At 42.2% G+C, this 24,457-nt stretch overlaps 4 protein-coding genes across 4 annotated transcripts; 1 reads left to right on the forward strand and 3 right to left on the reverse strand.

Moving 5' to 3' along the window:
• Nucleotides 1-516: 516 nt before the first annotated feature.
• Nucleotides 517-1,861, forward strand: LOC124689887 (adenine nucleotide transporter BT1, chloroplastic/amyloplastic/mitochondrial-like). Its single transcript, XM_047223345.1, has 2 exons — nt 517-1,098; nt 1,193-1,861. Exons 1-2 carry the CDS (start codon nt 517-519, stop codon nt 1,859-1,861), a joined length of 1,251 nt encoding a protein of 416 aa, XP_047079301.1.
• Nucleotides 1,862-2,280: 419 nt separating this feature from the next.
• LOC124686721 (uncharacterized protein At2g34160-like) lies at nt 2,281-5,761 on the reverse strand. Its single transcript, XM_047220620.1, has 5 exons — nt 5,438-5,761; nt 5,252-5,300; nt 2,832-2,894; nt 2,690-2,754; nt 2,281-2,602 (listed from the first exon to the last, which is right to left on the reverse strand). Exons 1-5 carry the CDS (start codon nt 5,579-5,581, stop codon nt 2,501-2,503), a joined length of 423 nt encoding a protein of 140 aa, XP_047076576.1. The 5' UTR covers nt 5,582-5,761; the 3' UTR covers nt 2,281-2,500.
• Nucleotides 5,762-6,511: 750 nt separating this feature from the next.
• On the reverse strand, nt 6,512-9,707 carry LOC124686722. Its single transcript, XM_047220622.1, has 8 exons — nt 9,606-9,707; nt 9,389-9,517; nt 9,156-9,271; nt 7,789-7,870; nt 7,578-7,637; nt 7,383-7,490; nt 7,231-7,276; nt 6,512-7,011 (listed from the first exon to the last, which is right to left on the reverse strand). Exons 1-8 carry the CDS (start codon nt 9,705-9,707, stop codon nt 6,794-6,796), a joined length of 861 nt encoding a protein of 286 aa, XP_047076578.1. The 3' UTR covers nt 6,512-6,793.
• A 1,049-nt stretch (nt 9,708-10,756) lies between these two features.
• Nucleotides 10,757-14,119, reverse strand: LOC124689888 (protein FAR1-RELATED SEQUENCE 5-like). Its single transcript, XM_047223346.1, has 5 exons — nt 13,706-14,119; nt 12,685-13,592; nt 12,008-12,569; nt 11,319-11,922; nt 10,757-11,159 (listed from the first exon to the last, which is right to left on the reverse strand). Exons 1-3 carry the CDS (start codon nt 14,117-14,119, stop codon nt 12,527-12,529), a joined length of 1,365 nt encoding a protein of 454 aa, XP_047079302.1. The 3' UTR covers nt 10,757-11,159; nt 11,319-11,922; nt 12,008-12,526.
• Between the last annotated feature and the right edge of the window lie 10,338 nt (nt 14,120-24,457).

Consider the following 24,457-nt stretch of genomic DNA (forward strand, 5'->3'; position numbering starts at 1 on the left):
AATTAGGATCATTGTACTATGTCGTTTTTAATGTTTCAGAACAACTCTGAATAGTTCATTGCCATTTTGATAATTTGTTACCTTGAATAGCCGAGCATGCCAATTTGCCGTTTAGTACTACACTAGTGTTTATCAGTCCGAGAATGGATAAACCAATCTGCTCGTATGATCTAAGGGCTCCTTTGATTTACAGGATAGGAAAATCATAGGGATAGAAAAATATAGGATTGCTATGTCATGCCTAGTTGAATCCTATATGAAGATGAGTTCTTTTTGATTGTGCCAAAGGAATTTTTTATGAGGTATGACCTAAAATGATGTTCATTTTGAATTGTGATAATGATCCCTTCTGTGATTTATGGCCTACTTTGCATGGAAATTTTAAGTTGTGGACCGTACACAAATTTAGGTGGCTTACGTTTCTTGTTTTATGTATACACATCTATGTTTGCTGGATCGATCGTAGTTAAATGTTTTTATTTCTTCAGGCAAGAGTGAGCGAGTTGAAGAAAGATCATGGCGGCGGCAATGGCGGCAACGACGATGGTGACCGGGAACAAGGGCGGCTCGCTGGCCATGGACAGGAAGAGCAGCTGGTCCTTTCCGACGGTCCCTGAGGTCGCGTTCCCTTGGAGCTCGCAAGCCGACTGCAAGAGCTTGGACTTTCCTCGCAGAGCGCTGTTCGCAAGCATCGGCCTCAGCGTGTCCCTCGGCGCCCCACCAGGAGCGCGCGAGCACGGTGGGAAGGCCCGTCCTGCCGTTGGTGCCGACGACCTCGACCTTGCCTCCGCGGAGGAGGAGCCGAAGACGAAGAAGACCAAGAAGAAGCTGCAGCTGGTGCCGCGGCTGAGGAAGGTGAGGGTGAAGATCGGCAACCCGCACGTCCGGCGGCTGGTCAGCGGCGCTCTCGCTGGCGCCCTGTCAAGGACCTTCGTGGCGCCGCTGGAGACGATCAGGACGCACCTGATGGTAGGCAGCTGCGGTGCCGACACCATGGGCGGGGTGTTCCGGTGGATCATGCAGACGGAGGGCTGGCCCGGCCTCTTCCGCGGCAACGCCGTCAACGTCCTCCGCGTCGCGCCCAGCAAGGCCATCGAGGCAAGCCAGCTCATATGTTTCCTTAGAAATGGAATTTTGCTCAGGTAGATCAGTAGTAGTAACTAACTAATTCCACATGCATGGCGCGGTGCAGCACTTCACCTACGACACGGCCAAGAAGTACCTGACCCCGGAGGCCGGCGAGCCGCCCAAGTCCCCCATCCCGATTCCTCTCGTCGCCGGAGCGCTCGCCGGAGTGGCCTCGACCCTGTGCACGTACCCCATGGAGCTCGTCAAGACCCGGCTGACCATCGAGAAGGACGTGTACGACAACCTGCTCCACGCGTTCGTCAAGATCGTGCGCGACGAAGGCCCCGGCGAGCTGTACCGCGGGCTGGAGCCGAGCGTGATCGGCGTGGTGCCGTACGCGGCGGCCAACTTCTACGCCTACGAGACGCTGCGGGACATGTACCGGCGCGTGTCGGGGAAGGAGGAGGTGGGCAACGTGCCGACGCTGCTCATCGGGTCCGCCGCCGGCGCCATCGCGAGCACGGCCACGTTCCCGCTGGAGGTGGCGAGGAAGCAGATGCAGGTGGGCGCCGTGGGCGGGAGGCAGGTGTACAAGAACGTCCTGCACGCCATGTACTGCATCCTCAAAAAGGAGGGCGCCGCCGGCCTGTACCGCGGCCTCGGGCCCAGCTGCATCAAGCTCATGCCCGCCGCCGGCATCTCCTTCATGTGCTACGAGGCCTGCAAGAAGATACTCGTCGACGACAAAGAAGATGCCCCCGTAGCTGAGGAGGAGGAAGAGGAGGACGCCTGAAGTGAACAGACAGAAAGACAGGCGGCGCCCAACGGTGGTCGACCATGAAGAACAGGATGAGCAAAATTTCAATTGCAGTGGCTTGGAGCGTGCTGCAATCGAATCCTGCCCAAGCTGGAACGGGATGAGCCAAATTTCAATTCCGCATTAGGATTTTGATTTATTTTGTTGAACTCAGGGACTATTTTTTGTTTCAGTATTGCCGCACCTTCTTGTATTCAGTTCAATAATGATGCATGCTCTGCATCTTGCTTGTACTATTCAGACGAGGTCTTGTATTTCCAGCTTTGGTTCAAATCTTTGATACATTTAGTTGCATTTTGATGCAAGTGAAAAGAACTATCTGAATTTCAGTTTCTTGTCAAATAAGCCTCACATATTTCTGAATGAGCTCACAGAGCAACAGTGAACAGGGCATCTTCCAAATGAACATGGGACAAATCAAGAGTATCATACTCATAATCTCATGATCACAAGTCGACATACAGCCATAGCAAACCAAGAAAAGGCGCACTAAATAAGCTGCGCCTTAATTTGATCGACACAAGCACTTGTCTCTCGTCCACACAGCAAAATTAAAATACAGAAAAGAGGAGAAGAACAGTAAAATTAAGCTACAACAGGAACCCTCAAAGTGGTTCAGCTTTGCTCTTCCTCAGCGGCACCAGCTGCCGCCCTCTCTTCTGCGGCAGCTGCCATCAGCTCATCGAATTTCTCCGTCTTGCCAATCAATATTTCAATCTGGACAGTGCAGGTTATGTGAATAAGGAAAAAACAGTCATGTGAATACATTCTGAAAACTAATGTTTTCATCTGAAGAACACAAACCTTGGCCTTCTGGATAGGGCGGTTCCTCGCATCATCTTTGACATCAACAGTAGATGTCATGATTTCTGCAAGTAATTTTCGACCAAGTTAAGAGACTGAAAAGACAATGTGATCAAGGAAAATTATGAGAAACAAGACTCACTCTTCTCAACAGCAAGGCCATTATTTTTCAGAATCTCAGCAACGGTCACCACAGTTGCAATAGCTGAAAGGACGAAGTTACCAGATTCAGCAGGATAAAAGAAGAGCATCTAATAATAATAGCATAGTAACAAAGAATCACATTGACCAACAAAGAAAAACAAACCAAAGTATGTATCAACAGTTTCAAACAAAAACTATGCATCAACACAGGTTCTGAAGCATTACCATGATAATATGACAGGCTCATGTAAATGTATTAATTCAACCGTATGAACAGTATAAACAAATTTACTATTAAATCCAATTCCAAGGTGCCTAAAACAAGTGCCTAAACAGGCAAACAGCAACACACACGATTGCAGTAGCTGACTAGCAGACTTCAGCCACGACTGAGAGCAGAAACTACGAGGGTCGAGGGAGAAGTAATTTTAGGACAACATGTTATCAGTAGTTTGTGATTTGATCTAAGTGTTACATGTCCAGACCTAGATGATTGTTGGCTGGAGATATTATTAAATCAGCGAAACTGTCCCATGATTATATAAGCAATACTGATTTGTTGACCAATAAGCAACAAACGGTACGCCCAATGTATGAAGGCTCAGCTCATTCTTTATAGTATAAAAAAAGACAGTTGTTTCATTGGTAATTATATAAGCAATAATTTGTTGGCCAATAATCACTAGCAGCGCGGTGGTAGCAAAGGGCAGTGGCCTAGCTACCCGTCCCGGGTTCGATTCCTGCGGTGGACGAATTTTGGGACGTCTCGCAGGTGCCTCACTCTTGCGTCCATGCGCCACAGGAGAGGACGATGTGCCCAGTGTTCCCGGAACCTGGAGGTTTCAGAAAGTCTCTCAAGGACGTATTAGGTATAGGTTGTAGGTATTGTTAGGGGTATAGCAGGGGCATGTGTTGTGATGTGCGTGAGTATGTCGTGTGTGCTGTGCGTCTGATCAGATACTAGTACGAAGCACCGATACGGCAACACGGATACGGCGATACGGAGACGGCGATACGGGATACGGCGATTTCAAAAAACAGCGAAACGGCGATACGCCGAGTATATGTATAAATGCAAAAATATAATAGACCATAAATCAAAAATCATAATGAAGTAAATACAAAAGATGGGATAGAACATAGAAGTACTGCCCCATTTTCTGTCTATGGAATTGCTTGCACTAGGACCAACTGAAGATTGACCTCCTGCAGATGTCATCTCACTTCCTGGCCAGCCAAGCAATCGGGTCAAACGGGAGAGTAACAATCAAGCAGCAGTACGCAGGCCTAGCACTAGCACTAGCAGAGCAGCAAGCAAGCAGCAGCTACCAATCTCAGGTACATATGGGAGGCAGCAGCCAGCAGTACCTTGGGGAGGCAGCTACCTATCTTAGCACTAGCCTACCACCAAAAGAAGACTGCCTACCATGCCACTGCCTGCGGATGACATGTCGTCGGTATCTCACTCCAGGTATCGATAGCACCAAAAAAAGACTGGCTGCCTGCCGTGCTTCTTCACCATCAGTAGCACACCAGAAAGGAGAAAGCAAGCAGAGGTTTTGAAGTATCAGTGCTTCGTAGATTCCAGGTATCGTCGGAGTATCGTTGGAGTATCGTCGGAGTATCGGCATTCTTTTCTTTCTTTTTTAATGTGGGAAAATGGGATACGCCAGCGATACGTGTATCGGAGTATCGGTGGAGTATCGGAGTATCGGAGAAGTACGGTACGCAGATACGGCAAGTTTTGAAGTATCGGTGCTTCGTAACTACAGCTTGTATCTCCAGTTGAGGCTCAAAAAAAAAGAAGGTACGCGCCCAGTGGATGAAGGCTCAGCTCATTCTTTAGTATCAAAAAGACAGTTATTTCATTGGTTATATATTCTTTGTGCATTGCCCTTTGTAAACTTTCAAGAATAGGATAATCTAAATTTCCCCGGCCACATGAACAGAACAGACAACTGAAATCTTCCTAACCCCAGGTGGGAGGTCCATCTTCCAAATTCTTCTTACTAAAGAAAGACTAAGTGCAGATATAGAGCTAAAGGGCTCAATTCTGAGATAAAGAGAGGCATCGACCGTAGTAAAGGAAGAATTATGTGACATAATTGTAGTTTTCTCCTTCAACAGGGCAGCTGGTTAACCATGATAACATACAAAATGGGCAAAACAAACTAAGTTGGCAGGTACTAAAGTGCCATCCACACCTTTTTGACAAGCATAGAGATACCATAACAGTATAACAAGTCATCAGTGTTCCTAAGCACACAGCACATCTTTTATCAAAAGATAAGACATGACATGTCTCCTTTTACTACCAAATCTCAATGCTCATTGTTAGCATAGCTTCCTGGGGACAATTTATCAGGGCAGAGGCCGAATCTGATACAGAGATAAGATTGAGCGAATGAAGAGATTTACCCATGCCGAGGGCCGAGAGCTCCACCTCTTCGTGCAGCTGCATGTACCTCTGCACACAAACAGAACCAAATTAGCCTTGTCGATTTCACGGAATCACTCCGACAAGATGGACCTTTAAACCCGCAGGAAATCCCCAACCAACCGCACGCTTTCTCTGTGAGCACAGATTGGGTTTCCTTTTCGTACCTTGGCGAGGTTGACGTAGAAGAAGAGGGGCTTCTTGGTGTTGGAGACCTGGATGCGGTTCTTCTTGTGCCCCTCCGCCCCCGCCGCCGGTGCGGCTCCTTCCGCTATGCTGAGGTTGTTCACCGCCTCCGTCACTTCCTCCATGGCGCGAGAGCAGCGAAACTGGGTACTACGGGGACTTGGGGGGCAGCTCGAGGTAGTTGTGTAGCAGCGAGAGATTTCGGCGGCGACGGAGGGGGGAAGAAGGCCTATCGCGGCCTGGGGTTTTATACGGGGTAGGGTTTGGACGTTTGGTGTCTTCCGATTTCTCACTCCCAACTCCCAAGAGGCCAAGACAGAGTCGGGTCTGACCCTACCCAAAAGTTCAGTACTCCTATAGTCCTACCTAACATAAACTGCAAATTATACACTGTGCAGTTGCAAATATTTTCCCGAGAAACGCCACATGACTCTAGGCTACACAAATCTCAATGCATTTGTGCATTAAAAGAGAAGTACTCTCTCTGTTTGTAATTACCCTACATGCTGAATTTAGTCAAAGTCAAACTTTACAAAGTTTGAACAAGTATGTATGAAAAATACAAATTTTTATGTTACCAAATTCATATACAGATAAGGAAATTAATTTTGTGATAATTCTATTAATGTTGGTTTTATATTAAACATATTGATACCTTTTACTATATAGTTTTTTCTGAAGCATCAAACTTTATCATGAGAAATGGGGCAAATCGCCCACCACAACGTTAGCAACATGTGCCCGTTACATCAGAATCCCAAACTAAGGCCACATTAGCATTGCAAGGATTTACCCCCCAAAAAAATAACTAGCTCATTGGCAACCTAATTGGCATCACACCTGCCTGTTGGGAAAAATCAAAGGGTCGCATAAAATCTATCTGACAAGAGCCACCTGCTATATTCTTGCAAAACTAATTCATTTTTTCCAGAGGTATCCAAGTATGGTTGAACAAAGGGAAAAGTAATGTCATCTTACATATTAGGCCTGTTTACCAAGGCTAGCTGGAATCACATTTAAAATAAAAATAAAAATCACTTACGACCAAGAAAAGCTTTACATGAATGGTGATTTTTTTTAATTTGTTACTAGGGCTACCATCAGTATAATTGTCCTGCTATGGCAAAATCCTTGGTAACAAAATTTGGACCTATTTGATCCTGTAGCACAACCTGAGAATCTAGAAATCAATTTTCCATCACGAGCACATGTTCAGTTGACATGAACGTTCCTGGAATAACATTTCTCCACATTCTGAAGGCAGACAAAACATGAAGTTCTATCTATGTGCAGCAACATCATTGCAACATACATCAATAGCCCGATGCAGAGGGAGGTCATTGTTGGATTTGCCTTAGCTCTTCTGGCTGTTTGTCATAATCCTCGAGCCTCTTCAACCACCGTAGACCAAGGTCACATCCACCCTCAGCTGCTATCTGGAACTGCTCCTTTGCGAGCTTTAGTGGGTCCTGCTGCATGTCCTTTTTTCGTACCTTCCCGGTCGACGGGCTCTTGCCTGAGTTGAACCTGGTAATGACTTCAGGCACTTCAGCACCTGAAACAACCATATTGTTAGCGTAAACGCATAGGCTTTGGAGTAATTTAACAGTTCCAGCCAAAATTAAACAACCACAGTTGACCAAGAGCTGTCCAAATTAGTCCTCAAATCATAATTTTGCCACCTGTTTTACTCTAAGATAACCTTTGTTCCATGAAGAATAATATAGAAACCCACAATTATCTCCTGACTCATTAGAGTTACTTTTCGACAAACCTTTAAGAAGAAGAGATCCATATGCAACTGCAGCTCCAGCATGTCCCTGAGATTTTCAAATCTCAGATGTCAGAGAAACAGAAATAACAATGTGATTCATGGAATGCAAATAAAATAATATAATTTTTTAGTTGATCTCTTCCATGTATCACCTTCTCCGAAGCTCTATGGAAACACCACATGGCTGAAGCTATGTCCCTCTTGACACAATCCCCAGTCAAATACACAGCACCAAGAAGATATAAAGCACCAGGATGCAACTGCATTCAAAGATTCATGTAAAAACTGAATAGGCCTATCAAGAAGAAAATCTGAAAATGTGATCAACATTCTGGTGGCAAGCATACCTGGTCAACAGCTTTCTCTATATAATGGAAAGCCTGTTGATCAGACTGAACATGATCGTTCTACAAGCAACAAAGGTAAACCGTCAACTGAGGTGAAGACATATTGCACACAAATTGTATAAAAACAAAGCTATCAATTGCCTAGCAAACAACTAAGATTGAATGACTGAAGTAGAAGGAAAGGGGCAAAAGGCACATGAAGCGTGAAAACCTCAATTCTTAGCCGACATCCAAGTTCATACTGTGCCTCTGGGTCACCCATGTTTGCAGCTTCAACTAACAAAGCAGCACCACTGTACACATGGAAAGTGACAAGGGTGAATTATTGGGTGGCAGCAAAATGAATGTTCCAACTAGAAAACATCCAAACAAAAAGATGGTTTTGCTCACTCAGTATTTTAAGATTTACCAAAGGTCAAGGCACGTAAACATGGCTACCAATTTTCTTTTCCAATGAAGCTACTGATCACGTTAATTTTCTGTCAGATATATTAAGGCACCAATGATTGCTGCAGCTAATTGGATGCATAACCCACAGTTCAGGTATATTATTTGTACCAATTAGCTCAAACTGCCAAGATCGATGCATATCAGTGGATTATTAAACATTTTGAGCAAGAGAATCACATTCAACTGCACATAGGATTTTGAAGTTGTTCCGACTATTGAGTACTCAGAATAGTACCAGATAAATTGAACTTATCATTTTCTATTACCAATTCCTGTTAGAACATTACCCATGTTTCCCAAATGCTACATACACCTTATAAACATTGATCAAGATTCACAAACAAAGTGATTTTTTTGGGGAAACTAGTCTTTCACATGAGCTGCTCAGCATAGTATTAGTAGCTACCAGAGTAGCAAGACCAATAAGAGACGCATGACTTGGACGTCAGCAAAGTATAATTTTTTTATAAGAGATTTATTGACACGACCTGATACATAAATATTACTAGAACACTTCGCAAGGCATATATCTACCACTAGCCAGACTATATGCAATTTAAACAAAATTATCCTGCAACTTAGCTCTGTCAGATAAAACAAAAACTGAAAAAGCAAACACGATATAATCTGCAACTTGATAAAAAAAAATACTCCCTCCCTCCCACAAAAGATGTCCCAAGTTTTTCTAAATTTGGATGTATCTAGATGCGATTTAGTGTATAGAACTATAGATACATCCAAATTCAGAAAAAACTGAGACATCTTTTGTGGGATGGAGGGAGTACTAATATATCATCCAGAAACCAATTCTTGTATAGTGTTGTAGTGACCGTTCTAATATATCATCCAGAAACCAATTCTGGTAAACAACAAGCTACCTGACGCACAAACGGTATTCAGAATCACGACAATGACATACTAGCCAGGTCACTTATAGAAGATTCAGATTGAGACAAAACAACAACATAACTACATATGCAGCGACCAAACTAGTTTGCTTGCATTGTGCATACAGGTTCCTGGAACAACACTGAAACAACCACAAGGAACATGCCATACGGGAAACTTGAACGCCATAGTAAAGGAAGTTGCACTGCACTAGCATCGCTAGAAGTAAAAGTAACTCACATGGCCTTGCAAGCTCCGGGAACATGGTACTTGAAATGCATTTTGGCCAGCCAACACCTCGCGTGAGTATTCATATTGTCGATCTCTAGGGCCAGCTCAAAGTTCTCCTTTGCGCCCTTCCATACCGAGGGAGATTTGCACAAAAAAATGTTAAAACCCGCAAAATTGGGTCACTAAAAAGCGCTGCCAATGCCAAATGGGGACAGACGAGGAAGGCGAATCCAGGGATGTACCCTAAGAAGTGGGATTAGGCGCTTGTCGTTGCGGTCGGCGAAGTCGATGACGCGATCGACCTCCTGGAGGGCGCTCCAGCCCTTGACCACCAGCTCCATCGCCTTCTTGTTCCGGTCGTGGATCCATCTCTGCAGCGACGGAGAAATTTACTCACCACCTAGCAGCGCTAGAGCATGAAATCAGATAGATGGGGAGATCCACGCGTCTCACACTCACCTGGTGATTCAGCGCGGACGCAATCTGGGAGGCTCGGCCGGAAGAGGAGGAGGAGGAAGCGGCGGCGGCGGCGGCCACCCGCCGCGCCGAAGCGGCGAACATCGCGAGGCGGCGCCGCGAGCCCGGTCGCGGAGAGCGGCCCTAGGACGTAGTTTCTGCTAGAGTTTGTTCAGGCTTGAGTCTGTTCCGTCGCCCCGTCTCCTCGGAGCCTAGTCTTGTTCGGCGGCGGGGCTGGCGGAGCCGGAGAGCTAACGGCCGTCGGGAGCGGCGCCGGCGAGACGGCCGAGGGGAATGCGTTTGTGGGCGCGTGTGTGCAGTGGGCTGGGCTGGTACATGTTGTGTTGGCCTAGGCCTAGCCCAGCCCAGCCCAGCCCAGCACGTAGCAGTAGCTGTCTAGGTGAGTAACTTTGTGTTCTTTTCTTATTTTCTGATAGTCATTTTTTTTGCTTATGTAAAACTCTTCTAGTTCAAATTATTTTCTATATATCTTCTCCCTCAATAAATTAGGGAAATGGGAAATGTTAAAAGTACAAACACATAATATGTTTAAATTATAAACATCAACTTAATTTGGGAGTATATGACTAAAAAAACTTTCTAAACACCTTTCTACTTAAAAGTTGAATAACCATATGATTTAAGAATTATTATTTATGTACATATAAAGTCATGGGTCAGTAACATAATATACTCCTTAATATATGTACATGTGAGTATCTCACGTTGCCCTTTCAAACTTTTTTTTGGTAATACTGTCAAATTTAATTATTTGTAAATGAACTTGCATGTTCTAAATTATAATCCAGATGTGTTGTGACTTGTGAATTCAATACAGTCCTAATAAAATTTACATAAGGGTGTCTCAAAGAAAAATTGCATAAGGGATTTTTTTTTTTTTAAAAGTCTTGTTCTTCTTCGTTTCTCTGGTACATTATGTTCCATCATCCATGAATTATCCCCGAACCGAATCCATGGAAAGAGAGCTTTGGTGTCTAATGAAAACTGAAACGTCGTAACAGCTAAGCTACAACGATCTATTAATTGAATCAAACTGTTGTCATGCTACTCTGATTCTGATAGGCACAATGTTGCCGAATTCAACTATCCATTTGAGCCTGCCAAGGCAAGACAATGGAGTGGCTAAGTTAACATACACAAAAAGGAAAATATAGGAAATTAGTATGAAAATTAAGTTGTAGGAAGTTAGTCGTCCTCAGATTACTGTTACAGAGAGTAGACAGAGAACATTTTACAGATCCAGATACCCAGTAAGAACTACGAAGCAACAAAGTTGGAGGAATGGGATCTGGACCTTGTTTTCACTGGCATGACAATCTACATATTAAAATACAGTATTATCAGATACTGCATTGCTCACAGCTATAAGAGCGAACACTGCAACAGAAATGTTGGTACAATGTTGGTCATCAGCCATCATCGCCAAGTAAAGAGATTCGCAGAAGCTGCTGTGGGTGAGCACAAATGCTATGCTAAGAACTCCAGAAGATGCACCATATCGAACGGGTTGGAACAATTACATTTGTTTCAGTTTTCCTGAATCAAGGAGAAGAACGTAAATGAGGAGCTTTGGACTAAAGTAATTCTAACTAGTCATGGGTTGCAGTTATCGAGTTTATCATTAAGAGATACCCCACGGTTGCAAATCTGAAACATTATTGGATGTAAACGGAAACAAAATATGATTGTACATACCTTATTTTCCATCAGTGCATTTCTTTTGCTCGTTTCTCCTCTAGAACACTTTCATACCTCTGAGAAAGTGAATTTTCTACTTCCCAAAGCAGCCTATCTACACCACTCTCCAAAAGCTGAAGTGCATCGTCAGACATTGAACTTCTCGGTGCAGCTGAATGTACCTTCTGAGAAATACTTGCACACCTTGACATTACACTTTCATGCCTCTGAGAAAGTGTGCAGGTCCCTGAACGATCTAATAATTTTCTGCTGTCCTTGCACCATTGCAAAAATCATGACTCAAGAGATTGACGAATATCATTCCCATCTAAGTTCGTCGAACTGGATGAATTTTCTACTTCCCAAAGCAGCCTATCTACACCACTCTCCAAAAGCTGAAGTGCATCGTCAGACATTGAACTTCTCAGTGCAGCTGAATGTACCTTCTGAGAAATACGTGCACACCTTGACATAACACTTTCTGCGCCACTTTGGTCACTGGCTCTGCAGCAGAACAATCCAGCTTTCGCATGTTTCGTCCATCTTTTAAATATATAGTGAGATGGCAATTCAAAAACATTGCTAAGGTTAAAGACTCTTAGCGCATGCTTGCATAGGATACCTACAAGGATGTAACAACCTCGAGTTATAGCAAGAAGACAGCAAATTCAAATTTAAGCAATAAAATGTCTAACAAGACAGCATACCTGTGCGCTCATACATTTTGCAAGAACATGATATAGTCACATCGTCAGAATTGAAAACAGCGTATGCTTCTCCTTCGCAATTCGCAGGCATAAACTTGTAAGTGCTAATTGTCCCATCTTGCGACAGCAATGTACAAGTCTGAGTTAACGACTTTTTGAATTCTTCTTCAAAATCAGAATACAAATTTCTTGTATACGATACAGCAGCTGTTTTCAACATAGGTAAGTCATGAAAATAAGGAACTGGGTTGGTACGGCGTGACTTATAATCCTCTTCAAGTTCATTGTGGCGAAGACTAGTTATGCACTTCTCATACTCTTCTAAGAATTCTGGAAGACAAAGTTTCCTTCGAAATTTCTCAAACGTGCTATTTCTGCCTTTGTTACTTTGAGTCGACATCATGTCAGCGTAAAATGAATCATGACAATAAACAGCAGCCCACTTTTCACGCTTTGCATATAAATTCTTCATCCACGCGTTACCTTCTAGATTATACGTACTTAGCATTTCCTTCCACTTCAAATCAAAGGATGCAATAGACCTTTGTTCATACACACATCCCTTAAAATCAGACAGAAATTGTGGATGGTTACATATTGCATGATTTACGTTCTTAGATGCACCATGACAGATCTGATGCAAACCTATACAGTGAGCTGAGTTTGGAAACACCAACCTAATAGCCTTCGATATTTCATCAGATTGATCTGTCAAAATAGTTGCCGGTTGCTTCCCAGACATTGCGGTAAGGAAAGTTTGAAATAGCCAAAGGAAAGACTCCGAAGTCTCATCGTATAGCAATGCAGCTCCGAAAATGATGGTTTTCTTATGATGGTTGGTACCCACAAATGGAGCGAATGGCATTTCAAATCTGCTTCTTTCAAATGTTGTGTCAAAAGAAACGGCATCACCGAAACAGGCGTAGTCCACAATAGCCTGGCCATCTGTCCAGAAGAAGTTTGCTATCCGACCATCGTCATTCAACTGAACTGCATAAAAGAACGAAGGGTTGTCTACTTGCTTGTTCTTTAGATACTCGAGCAGTGACTGCGCATAGTTGGGTTCAAGGTACTGGTTCTCAGAACCCTTATTGAGAAGGTTCACATTTTCACCTCCCCCGGACCACTGCTGCAACACCTGCTGTATATCCGCCGCCGTAATCCCTTCTCTCCGCATTTGATTCAATATCTGTCGATCGGACTCCGCTACGCGGCGCTGCGACCTGGACATATGCAGCATACCCGGGCTTGCGAGCAAGTGGTTGTGATCGAGCAAAGCCTTCTGCACTGTCCATACACCTTCTCGACTAACATTGAACTGAACACGAGCCTTGCAATCGGACCTTGTCGAAGGGCGTTGTTTCCGCCCAGGCTTGGCCACACTCGCTACTGGCTGCCCTTCGTTGCTGCAAACATAATATTTGGAGCAAAGAGTCCCATCGGCCCTCGATTTTGAGTGGCCCTTTCGGAAACTGAACCCAACATTCCTAGCATAGGAACTGTAGAACTCGTACGCCTCTTTCTCTGTCCGAAATGACATCCCCACTTTTGGTGCATGATTGGTGTGAACGCCTTGAGCAGTTACCTAGGAAAATTAGATGGACGAGACAAGCAAACAGGTTTGATTTTGGAAAGACAAACAAAATTTGAAAATGGGGAAAAAAGAGAGTCCCAATTAAGCAGATGAAGAAGGTTTACCGTATGTGCTGAGGCTGTGTCAGAAGGCGGTTCATGAGCGGAGGGCTCACCGACGGCGCGGGGCACCGTGGAGGGCGGTTGATTGACACCGGCGTCGGGCACGCGCCCCGGAGTAACCGGCAGTTGGCGAGCGGAGGGATCGCAGTCGGGGCCCGGCACCGCAGCCGGCGTCGGCCCATGAGCCGGGGGGTTGGGGACGGGGCCAGACATCGCCACCGACCGCCCGCGAGCTGAGGAAATGCAGCCGGAGGCGGCTGGGAGGGGCGGCGGGCTGAGGACTGATGGAGAACCGCCCGGCGGGCGGGCGGCGGCGAGGTATTCAGGCACGGCTGCGGTGGACTTCCGGGTGTGTTTTTTTTTCGAGTGTGTTGTTGGCTTTCCCTTCTCCGACAAGCATGGGCCAAACGGGCTCATGGGCAACTTTTTATGGAAAATGGGCTCATAGGCGCTTGGTTAGGCGGTTTGGGGCCTTTTAGAAATAGAGATGACCACTTCGGAAAACAAAACTGTCCAGTTCTAGTTAAAAAGGGTTCTCAAAAAAAAGTTCTAGTTAAAAAGGAAAATAAAATTACCCTGAAAAAAGGTACTGTAGTACTCTGGAGTACAAACACTTTGTGTTGATGGAATATTGTTGAGATCTAACGTTGTTCAAAACTTAGAGAAACCTTTTCCCTAAAAAAAACTTAGAGAAGCTTTTTTTTTAGAGCAATCATGATATTTTAATAATAAAAATCAAGTTTCACGAGTAAAAAAACATGGAAAGTACTAGGTGAAAACTGTTTCCTGAAAACATTGCAGAAAAAATCCTAAATGATAGAGAAATAACAAAACTATCCATAGGTTTCTGATGACCCTCAAGTATAGGGTGTGTATCGCAGTACTTTCGATAAATAAGAGTGTCGAACCCAACGAGGAGCAGAAGGTGTTGACAAGCAGTTTCGATGAAGGATTCACTGTAAATGCTCACAGACAAGTATTCAGGGGGTTTTGATATAGCAGGTGAATAAAGTACAAGTAAGTAAAATGCGAGAGTAATAATTGCAGCGAGTGGCCCAATCCTTTTTAGCACAAAGGACAAGCCGGTTTATTTACTTATAATGACCAAACGTTCTTGAGGACACACGGGGATTTAGTCTAGTGCTTTCGCTTCATATAACTGATTAATTTTCATTGTTTTGATAAGTGTTGTGTGGGTGAACCTATGCTAATGCACCGCCCTTCCTAGGACTAATACATACTTGTGATTATACCCCTTGCAAGCATCCGCAAATACAAGAAAGTAATTAAGATAAATCTAACCACAGCCTTAAACTCTGAGATCCTGCTATCCCTCCTGCATCGATATACCAACTGGGGTTTAGGTTTCTATCACTCCGGCAACCGCACAATTAGCAAACGAATACAAGATGTATTCCCCTAGGCCCATAAAGGTGAAGTATCATGTAGTCGACGTTCACATGACACCACTAGAAGAATAACACCACAACTTAAATATCATAACATTGAATATTACCCAACATAATTCACTACTAACATTTAGACTTCACCCATGTCCTCAAGAACTAAACGAACTACTCACGAGACATCATATAGAACATGATCAGGGGTGATATGATGATGAATAACAATCTGAACATAAACCTTGGTTCAATGTTTCACTCAATAGCATCAATAACAAGGAGTAATCAATACCGGGAGAGTTTCCCCTACCAAACAATCAAGATTCAACCCTAGATGTTACAGCGGTGACGAGGTGCAGCGGTGGAGATGGCGGTGATGATGATGGAGATGATGGTGATGATGATCCCAATGATGTCCAGCTCGATTACGATGACGATGGCGTCGATTTCCCCCTCCGGGGAGGAAATTTCCCGGCGGATTTCAGCTGCTGGGAGAGCTCTTTTCTCTCCGGTGTTTTCCGCCCCGCGAGGCGACCGTGACTCTTCGCGACTATCCCCGGAGCTTAGGTTTTCGGGACGAAGAAGTACGCGAAGGAGAGGAGGCCGAGGGGGCTGTGGGCCCCCTCCCCACAAGGCGGCGCGGCCGGGCCCGGGCCCGCGCCGGCTCCGGGGGGGCCATGGCGGCCCTCCTCGGCTCCTCCTTTTGGCTATCTCCGTCTTCTGGAAAAATAAGATTTTTCGTGTAATTTCCGTCAATTGTTGATCTTCCGAAATATTGCATTCTGACGGTGCTTTTTCCAGCAGAATCCTGACTCCGGTGCGCGATTCTCCAATAATCATGAAACATGCAAAATAGATGAAATAACATAAGTATCATCTCTAAATATGAAATATATCAATGAATAACGAGTAAATTATGATATAAAATAGTGATGCAAAATGGACGTATCAACTCCCCCCAAGCTTAGACTTCGCTTGTCCCCAAGCGAAACTGAACTCGGTAAACAAGACCACATGTTTATGGAGTAAAGAGTCGATAAATAAAATACGGGCAAGAAGCATCATATTAATTCACACACGATATTCTAGTGAACAACTTCCTCATATGATTCAACTTGAAACAAGTAAAAGGAAATCATAAATAAAGGTGCATAGGAAATCATAATTGGTGATGGCAAACTTCGTTCTTGGTCAGCGAACAATTAACAGATTGTACTTATCTGTCGAGCAGTGCTCTTATGTTAAAGCTTATATGGCACAACTTGCATACTCAATCATAATAATAATCCTCTCATAATCATCGATAACTTTCAAAGCTATATTCATTCAGATAAAACTTGTACTGAACAAGGAAGAATAAAAGGCATGATTAAATAAATCACAATATAGATAGTTGGATCTCAACAACTCAATTGCTTGCTTAACATGGAGGGAAATAGGTTTACTGACTCAACATAAAAGTAAAAGATAGGCCCTTCGCGGAGGGAAGCAGGGATTAAATCATGTGCTAGAGCTTTTTAAGTTTTGAAATCATATAGAGAGCATAAAAGTAAAGTTTTGAGAGGTGTTTGTTGTTGTCAACGAATGGTAGTGGGTACTCTAACCCCCTTGCCAAACAGACTTCCAAAGAGCGGCTCCCATGAAGGACGTTATCTCTACCAGCAAGGTAGATCATCCCCCTTCTCTTTTGTTTACACATGTACTTTAGTTTATTTAAGGATGACACTCCTCCCAACCTTTGCTTTCTCAAGCCATGGCTAACCGAATCATCGGGTGCCTTCCAACATTTCACATACCATGGAGGAGTGTCTATTGCAAAATTAAGTTGCTTACTGATGAATCAGAGCAAAACATGTGAAGAGAGTTATTAATGAAAGTTGATTAATTGGGGCTGGAAACCCCGTTGCCGACTCTTTTTGCAAAATTATAGGATAAGTGGATGAAGCCACTAGTCCATTAGTGAAAGCTGCCCAACAAGATTGAAAGATAAAACACCACATACTTCCTCATGAGCTATAAAACATTGACACAAATAAGAGGTAATAACTTTTGAATTGTTTAAAGGTAGCACATGAAGTATTTACTTGGAGTGGCAGGGAAATACCACATAATAGGTAGTTATGGTGGACACTTATGGCATAGGTTTGGTTTGAAGGTTTGGATGCACGAGAAGCATTCCCTCTCAGTACAGGTCTTTGGCTACCAAGATTGATTAGCAAGCATAAGAGTTGAGGGAAACAAACAAATATACATGTGATAGAAACAATCATGCATCTTCCTCGTAAGCACAAACAATTTTAACTTCAGAATACTAAGCTAGGAACTAACAAGAAAGAAAGATAATGAAATAACATATCTACATGTATTTCCTCTTCTCTATTTAAACTCAAAGTGTTGTTGCTATTGACCAATGCTAAGTTTGCCAAAACCAAATAGATTTACTCAATGCTCCCAAAGTGATACCAATACTAACAACAAGATCAATCATATAGTAGAGATTGCAAACTAAAATAAGATGTGCAATATGTAAATGACAAAACTTCTCATTAATATTCCATAACGATAACTCACACCAAGGGATACATAGATAACCAACTAAAAGAGAGATACTTCTACACTGCAACACATCTTGTATGATAACTTCCCTACTCATGAGATGACACTACTTGATAGTAAAAAGGTAAAAGATAGTGATGATGTGATACCGCGGCACCCCCCAAGTTTGGAACAAACCAAGGGGGTGCCAATACCAATGATGAATTACTCCTTCGGCGGTAATGAATTCTTCCCATCATCAGACTTCCAAGGAAGGGGCTCTCCATCAACAAACGACATCTTGGTCTCCGGAATCCTGAAACTAGCAACATAACTTATGTGTTTAAATCTGTTTTCATACTCACAATTTTGATTCTGAACATCATAGAGTTGAGCTTGGAGTTTGTTGGTAGTGTCGTGAAGCGAGAAGATATCGTCCCACATCTTTGCGGTCTCCTTCTTGTGTCCATCAATAAGTTCAGACACAATTTTGTGGAAGATGTCCACTTCACGCTCAGCCATCTTCTTATAGTTGAAGACCTCTTGTTCTAATTTCTCCATCCTGTCCTCCAAACTTCCTTCTCCTTTAGGACCCCGGACATCTTCAATCTGCAACTCTCCATCTACGAGCAGCAATTCCTTGGGGTGCATCTTCAGCTCGTTCATGTACGGGTTGACGACATCCTCAAAGAAGCTGTCCTTCGGAGTTCCCGACGAAGACATCCTGGCTCTAGATCCGACGCAAATCCTGGCAGAAAACAGCTCGAAACAAAACGCGACGAGAAAACGATATACAGACCTCCAGGGGTCCGGGGGAATATATAACAGAAATTTTCAGGACAAAAGGAAAGTACCAGGTCGAACCAGAGTCGGAGAGGGACAACGAGGGGCCGTCCTCATAGGGCGGCGCGGCCAGGCTGGGGCCCGTGCCGGCCTATGGGGGCACGCCCTGGTGCGTCTCCTCCACTCCGTTTCGATCTCGTAATTTTTCATATTTTCCAAAAATAGCAAAAACATTGTTCGGAAAGTTAAACGCGGACTTTTTATTACCAGTACTGTTACCTATTCAAAGTTGAACTCTGTAGAACTGTCAATTTGACCTTTGATGAAAGCCTCCAGAGTTACCACTCGAATAACATCAACATCTTCATTATAAGAATCACCAGAGATATAATGCTTGAGTCTTTGTCCATTCACCACTTGTGTGGCATTGCCTTGCAGAGAACTAATTTTAATTGCTCTCGAACGATACACCTCCACAATGACATATGGTCCTTCCCATTTTGAGAGTAATTTCCCGCAAAAAATCCGAGACGAGACCGATACAATAGGACTTTATCCCCAACATTAAATTCTCTTTTGATAATTCTTCTATCATGCCATTTCTTAACTTTCTCTTTAAAGAGTTTAGCATTTTCATAAGCTTCACTTCTCCATTCATCTAGAGAACTCAATTGTAGCAATCTCTTCTCACCGGCAAGTTTAGGATCTTTATTTAGTTCTCTTACAGTCCCAATAAGCTTTGTGCTCTAGTTCTAAAGGTAAATGACAAGCTTTCCCATAAACCATTTTATAAGGTGACATACCCATAGGATTTTTATAAGCAGTTCTGTAAGCCCATAGTGCTTCCTTCAACTTACTAGCCCAATTTTTTCTAGTTTTATTAGCGGTCTTTTCCAAGATAGATTTAATTTCTCTATTTGATAATTCTACTTGCCCACTAGTTTGAGGATGATAAGCGGAAGCAATTCTATGATTAATACCATATTTAGAAAGAGTTTTTCTAAAACCACCATGAATAAAATGAGAACCTCCATCAGTCATAAGATATCTAGGAACTCCAAATCTAGGAAAAATAATATCTAGAAGCATTCTTAAAGAGGTCTCACCATCAGCACTTTTTGTGGGTATGGCTTCCACCCATTTAGTAACATAATCAACAGCGACAAGTATATGAGTGTTACCTTCTGAATGAGGGAAAGGACCCATGAAGTCAAATCCCCAACAATCAAATGGTTCAATAACAAGAGTATAATTCATAGGCATTTCATTGCGTCTGGAGATATTACCAACCCTTTGACATTCATCACAAGATAAAATAAACTTTCTTGCATCTTTGAAGAGAGTTGGCCAATAGAAACCTGATTGTAGAACTTTTTGCGCGGTTCTATCTTCGGCGTGATGTTCTCCATAAACACTACCATGATACTTACTCAATATCTCTTGTTGTTCATATTCGGGAACACATCTTCGCAGAATACCATCCACTCCTTCTTTATATAAGTGTGGGTCATCCCAAAAATAATGCCACAAGTCATAAAAGAATTTCCTCCTTTGCTTGAGCTGAAAAGGTTGGAGGCAAGTACTTGGAAACAATAAAGTTAGCATAATCAACATACCAAGGACTATCTCGCGAGCTCACCTTTATTACAGCCAATTGTTCATTTGGAAAACTATCATTAACAGAACAGGATCATAAGCAATATTTTCCAATCTAGACAAATTATCAGCAACAGGATTATCAACACCTTTCCTATCTATAACATGTAAATCAAATTCTTGCAAAAGAAGCACCCATCTAATAAGCCTTGGCTTAGCATCTTTCTTTTCCATAAGGTATCTAATTGCAGCATGATCAGTATGAATCGTAACTTTTGAATCAACAATATAAGATCTAAACTTGTCACAAGCAAAGACTACAGCTAATAATTCCTTTTCAGTTGTAGCATAATTTCTTTGAGCAGCATTAAGAGTTTTGCTAGCATAATGAATAACATTTAACTTTTTATCTACTCGCTGTCCAAGAACAATACCTACAGCAAAATCACTAGCATCACACATAATTTCAAAAGGTAAATTCCAATCAGGAGGTTCAACTACAGGAGCAGTTGTTAAGGCTTTCTTTAGAGTTGCAAAGGCTTCCTTACAATCATCATCAAAAACAAAAGGTACATCTTTTTGAAGAAGATTAGTAAGAGGCTTTGAAATCTTAGAGAAATCTTTAATAAATCTTTTATAAAACCCAACATGACCAAGAACACTACGAATACCTTTAACATCCCTAGGATAGGGCATCTTCTCAATTGCTTCAACTTTAGCTCTATCAACTTCAATACCTCTCTCGGAAATTTTATGTCCCAGTACAATTCCTTCATTAACCATAAAGTGGCATTTCTCCCAATTAAGAACAAGGTTAGTTTCTTCACATCTCTGCAATACTTTATCAAGATTTCGCAAGCAATTATCAAAAGAATTCCCATAGATAGAAAAATCATCCATGAATACCTCTACAATATTCTCACAAAAGCCATGAAAAATAGCAGACATGCATCTTTGAAAAGTAGCAGGAGCATTACATAAACCAAAAGGCATACGTCTATAAGCATAAGTTCCATAGGGACAAGTGAAAGTGGTTTTCTCTTGATCTTTAGTTTTAACAAGCAATTTGTGAGAACCCAGAATAACCATCAAGAAAGCAAAAATGAGTATTTTTAGACAACCTTTCTAACATTTGATCAATAAAGGGTAAAGGGTAATGATCTTTCTGAGTAACTTTATTAACTTTTCGATAATCAATGCACATTCTATACCCTACAACTACTCTTTGAGGGATGAGCTCATCATTATAATTAGGCACAATAGTCATTCCTCCTTTCTTAGGAACACAATGCACATGAATAACCCATCTACTATCAGCAATAGGATATATAATACCAGCTTCAAGAAGTTTTAATACCTCATTCCTTACCACATCCTTCATCTTAGGAATTAGACGACGCCGATGTTCAACAACAGGCTTTGCATCATCTTCCATGTTGATAGCATGTTGGCAAATAGAGGGAGAAATCCCCTTCAAGTCATCAAGAGTGTAGCCAATAGCTCCTCGGTGTTTCTTCAATATTTCCAATAACCTTTCTTCCTCAAAATCTGAAAGCTTAGAACTAATAATAACAGGATATATTTTCTTATCATCAATATGAGCATACTTAAGATTATCAGGCAATGGTTTTAAATCAAAAATAGGATCTTCCTTTGGTGGTGGTGTTGTACCTAAATCTTCAACCGGCAAGTCATGTTTAACAATAGGTTGACGAAGGAAAATTTCATCAAGCTCATTCCTTTCTTCCCTAAAGACTTCACTCTCACTATCCTCCAAATGTTGCTGCAAAGGATTATTAGGAGCAAGAGCAATAGACGCACACTGTTCAACTCTAAAATCATTATTAGGCAAATCAGCTTTATAAGGAATTTTGGCAAATTTAGAGAAATTAAACTCATAAGATTCACCAGCAAATTTAGTCACAATTTTTTCCTTCTTGCAATCTATAACAACTCCACAAGTATTTAGGAAAGGTCTACCAAAAATAATAGGACAAGACTTACTAGCAGCAGAACCAAGTACCAAAAAGTCAGGAGGATATTTAATCTTACCACATAGAACTTCCACATCTCGAACAATACCAATAGGAGAGATAGTTTCTCTATTAGCTAGCCGAATAACCACATCAATATCTTCAAGTTCACAAGAACCAATTTCATGCATGATCTCTGCATAAAGCTCATAAGGAATGACACTAATACTTGCACCAATGTCGCGTAAACCATAATAACAATGATCACCAATTCTAACAGAGAGCATAGGAACACTGGCTTTCCTAGACTTATTAGGATGCGAAACAATATTAGAAGCATCTTCACGTGAAAATAATATGACCATCTTCTACATTTTCGAGTCACAAGATCTTTAACTATTGCAACAGATAGGTTCAACTTTTATTTGTTCTTCGAGTTCTATAGGTTTCTTTGCACTTTTATTAACCGCACTAGTTATAACAGAATACTCCTTCATTTTAGCAGGGAAAGGAGTTTTTTCAATATAAGCTTCAGGAAGAATATGATCAACAGTTTCAATTATAGCACATTTATTTATAGATGAATCAGTTTTATCTTTGTAAGGTTCATGATACTTATCAAAATTCTTCCTAGGGAATTCAAAGTGAGAGGCAAAAGCTTTATAAAAGTTTGCTACGACTTGAGAATCAAGACCATAAGTAGCACTCATATTACGAAATTTATCAGTCCCCATAAAAACTTCAATGCATTTATAATCATAGTTTATACCTGACTCTCTATCTTTGTCGTTCTCCCATCCTTCAGTATTCTCCTGGATCCGATCAAGAAGGTCCCTTTTAAACTCTTCTTTGTTGCGTGTAAATGATCCAGAACAAGAAGTATCCAGCAAGGTCTTATCTTGAAAAGAAAGTCTTGCATAGAAATTATCAATGATAATATTACCAGGAAGCTCATGAATGGGGCATTTGAGCATTAAAGACTTCAATCTCCCCCATGCATGGGCAATACTCTCTCCATCATGAGGCCAGAAATTATATATGCGGTTCCGATCTTTGTGAATTTCACTTGGAGGATAGAATTTAGAATAAAATAAAGGCACAATGTCCTCCCAATCAAGAGAATCCCTATTCTTCGACAATTTATACCAATGCGCTTGCTTTACCGGACAGCGATACGAGAATAGTTTCTTCCTAACTTCATCCATAGCAATACCTCGCACATTTGAATAACCCGCATAATTCATGTAAAAACAGTAAATGATCTCCAGGATGGACAGTTCCATCCCCTTCATAGCGGTTATCCACAACACGTTCAATAATTTTCATAGGTATTTTGTATGGAACCTCTTTCTCATCTGGTGCCTCATCCACTACCTTTGCAATAGTAGTAGATTTTCCAAAGAGGAATTCAAGATAAGACCTCTCCATAATGAATTATAGCGAGACAGAAATAAAAATAGCACGTACAGTAAAGGTTTCCCTTACCAATTCCACTTACCAATAGCGCTTCACTCCCCGGCAACGGCGCCAGAAAATAGTCTTGATGACCCTCAACTATAGGGGGTGTATCGCAGTACTTTCGATAAATAAGAGTGTCGAACCCAACGAGGAGCAGAAGGTGTTGATAAGCAGTTTCGATGAAGGATTCACTGTAAATGCTCACAGACAAGTATTCAGGGGGTTTTGATATAGCAGGTGAATAAAGTACAAGTAAGTAAAATGCGAGAGTAATAATTGCAGCGAGTGGCCCAATCCTTTTTAGCACAAAGGACAAGCCGGTTTGTTTACTTATAATGACCAAACGTTCTTGAGGACACACGGGGATTTAGTCTAGTGCTTTCGCTTCATATAGCCGATTAATCTTCATTGTTTTGATAAGTGTTGTGTGGGTGAACCTATGCTAATGCACCGCCCTTCCTAGGACTAATACATACTTGTGATTATACCCCTTGCAAGCATCCGCAAATACAAGAAAGTAATTAAGATAAATCTAACCACAGACCTTAAACTCGAGATCCCGCTATCCCTCCCCGCATCGATATACCAAGGGGGTTTAGGTTTCTGTCACTCCGGCAACCCCACAATTAGCAAACGAATACAAGATGTATTCCCCTAGGCCCATAAAGGTGAAGTATCATGTAGTCGACGTTCACATGACACCACTAGAAGAATAACACCACAACTTAAATATCATAACATTGAATATTACCCAACATAATTCACTACTAACATTTAGACTTCACCCATGTCCTCAAGAACTAAACGAACTACTCAAGAGACATCATATGGAACATGATCAGGGGTGATATGATGATGAATAACAATCTGAACATAAACCTTGGTTCAATGGTTTCACTCAATAGCATCAATAACAAGGAGTAATCAATACCGGGAGAGTTTCCCCTACCAAACAATCAAGATTCAACCCTAGATGTTACAGCGGTGACGAGGTGCAGCGGTGGAGA

Source organism: Lolium rigidum, chromosome 2 (genome assembly GCF_022539505.1).
Source record: "Lolium rigidum isolate FL_2022 chromosome 2, APGP_CSIRO_Lrig_0.1, whole genome shotgun sequence".
Lineage (NCBI taxonomy): Eukaryota > Viridiplantae > Streptophyta > Magnoliopsida > Poales > Poaceae > Lolium > Lolium rigidum.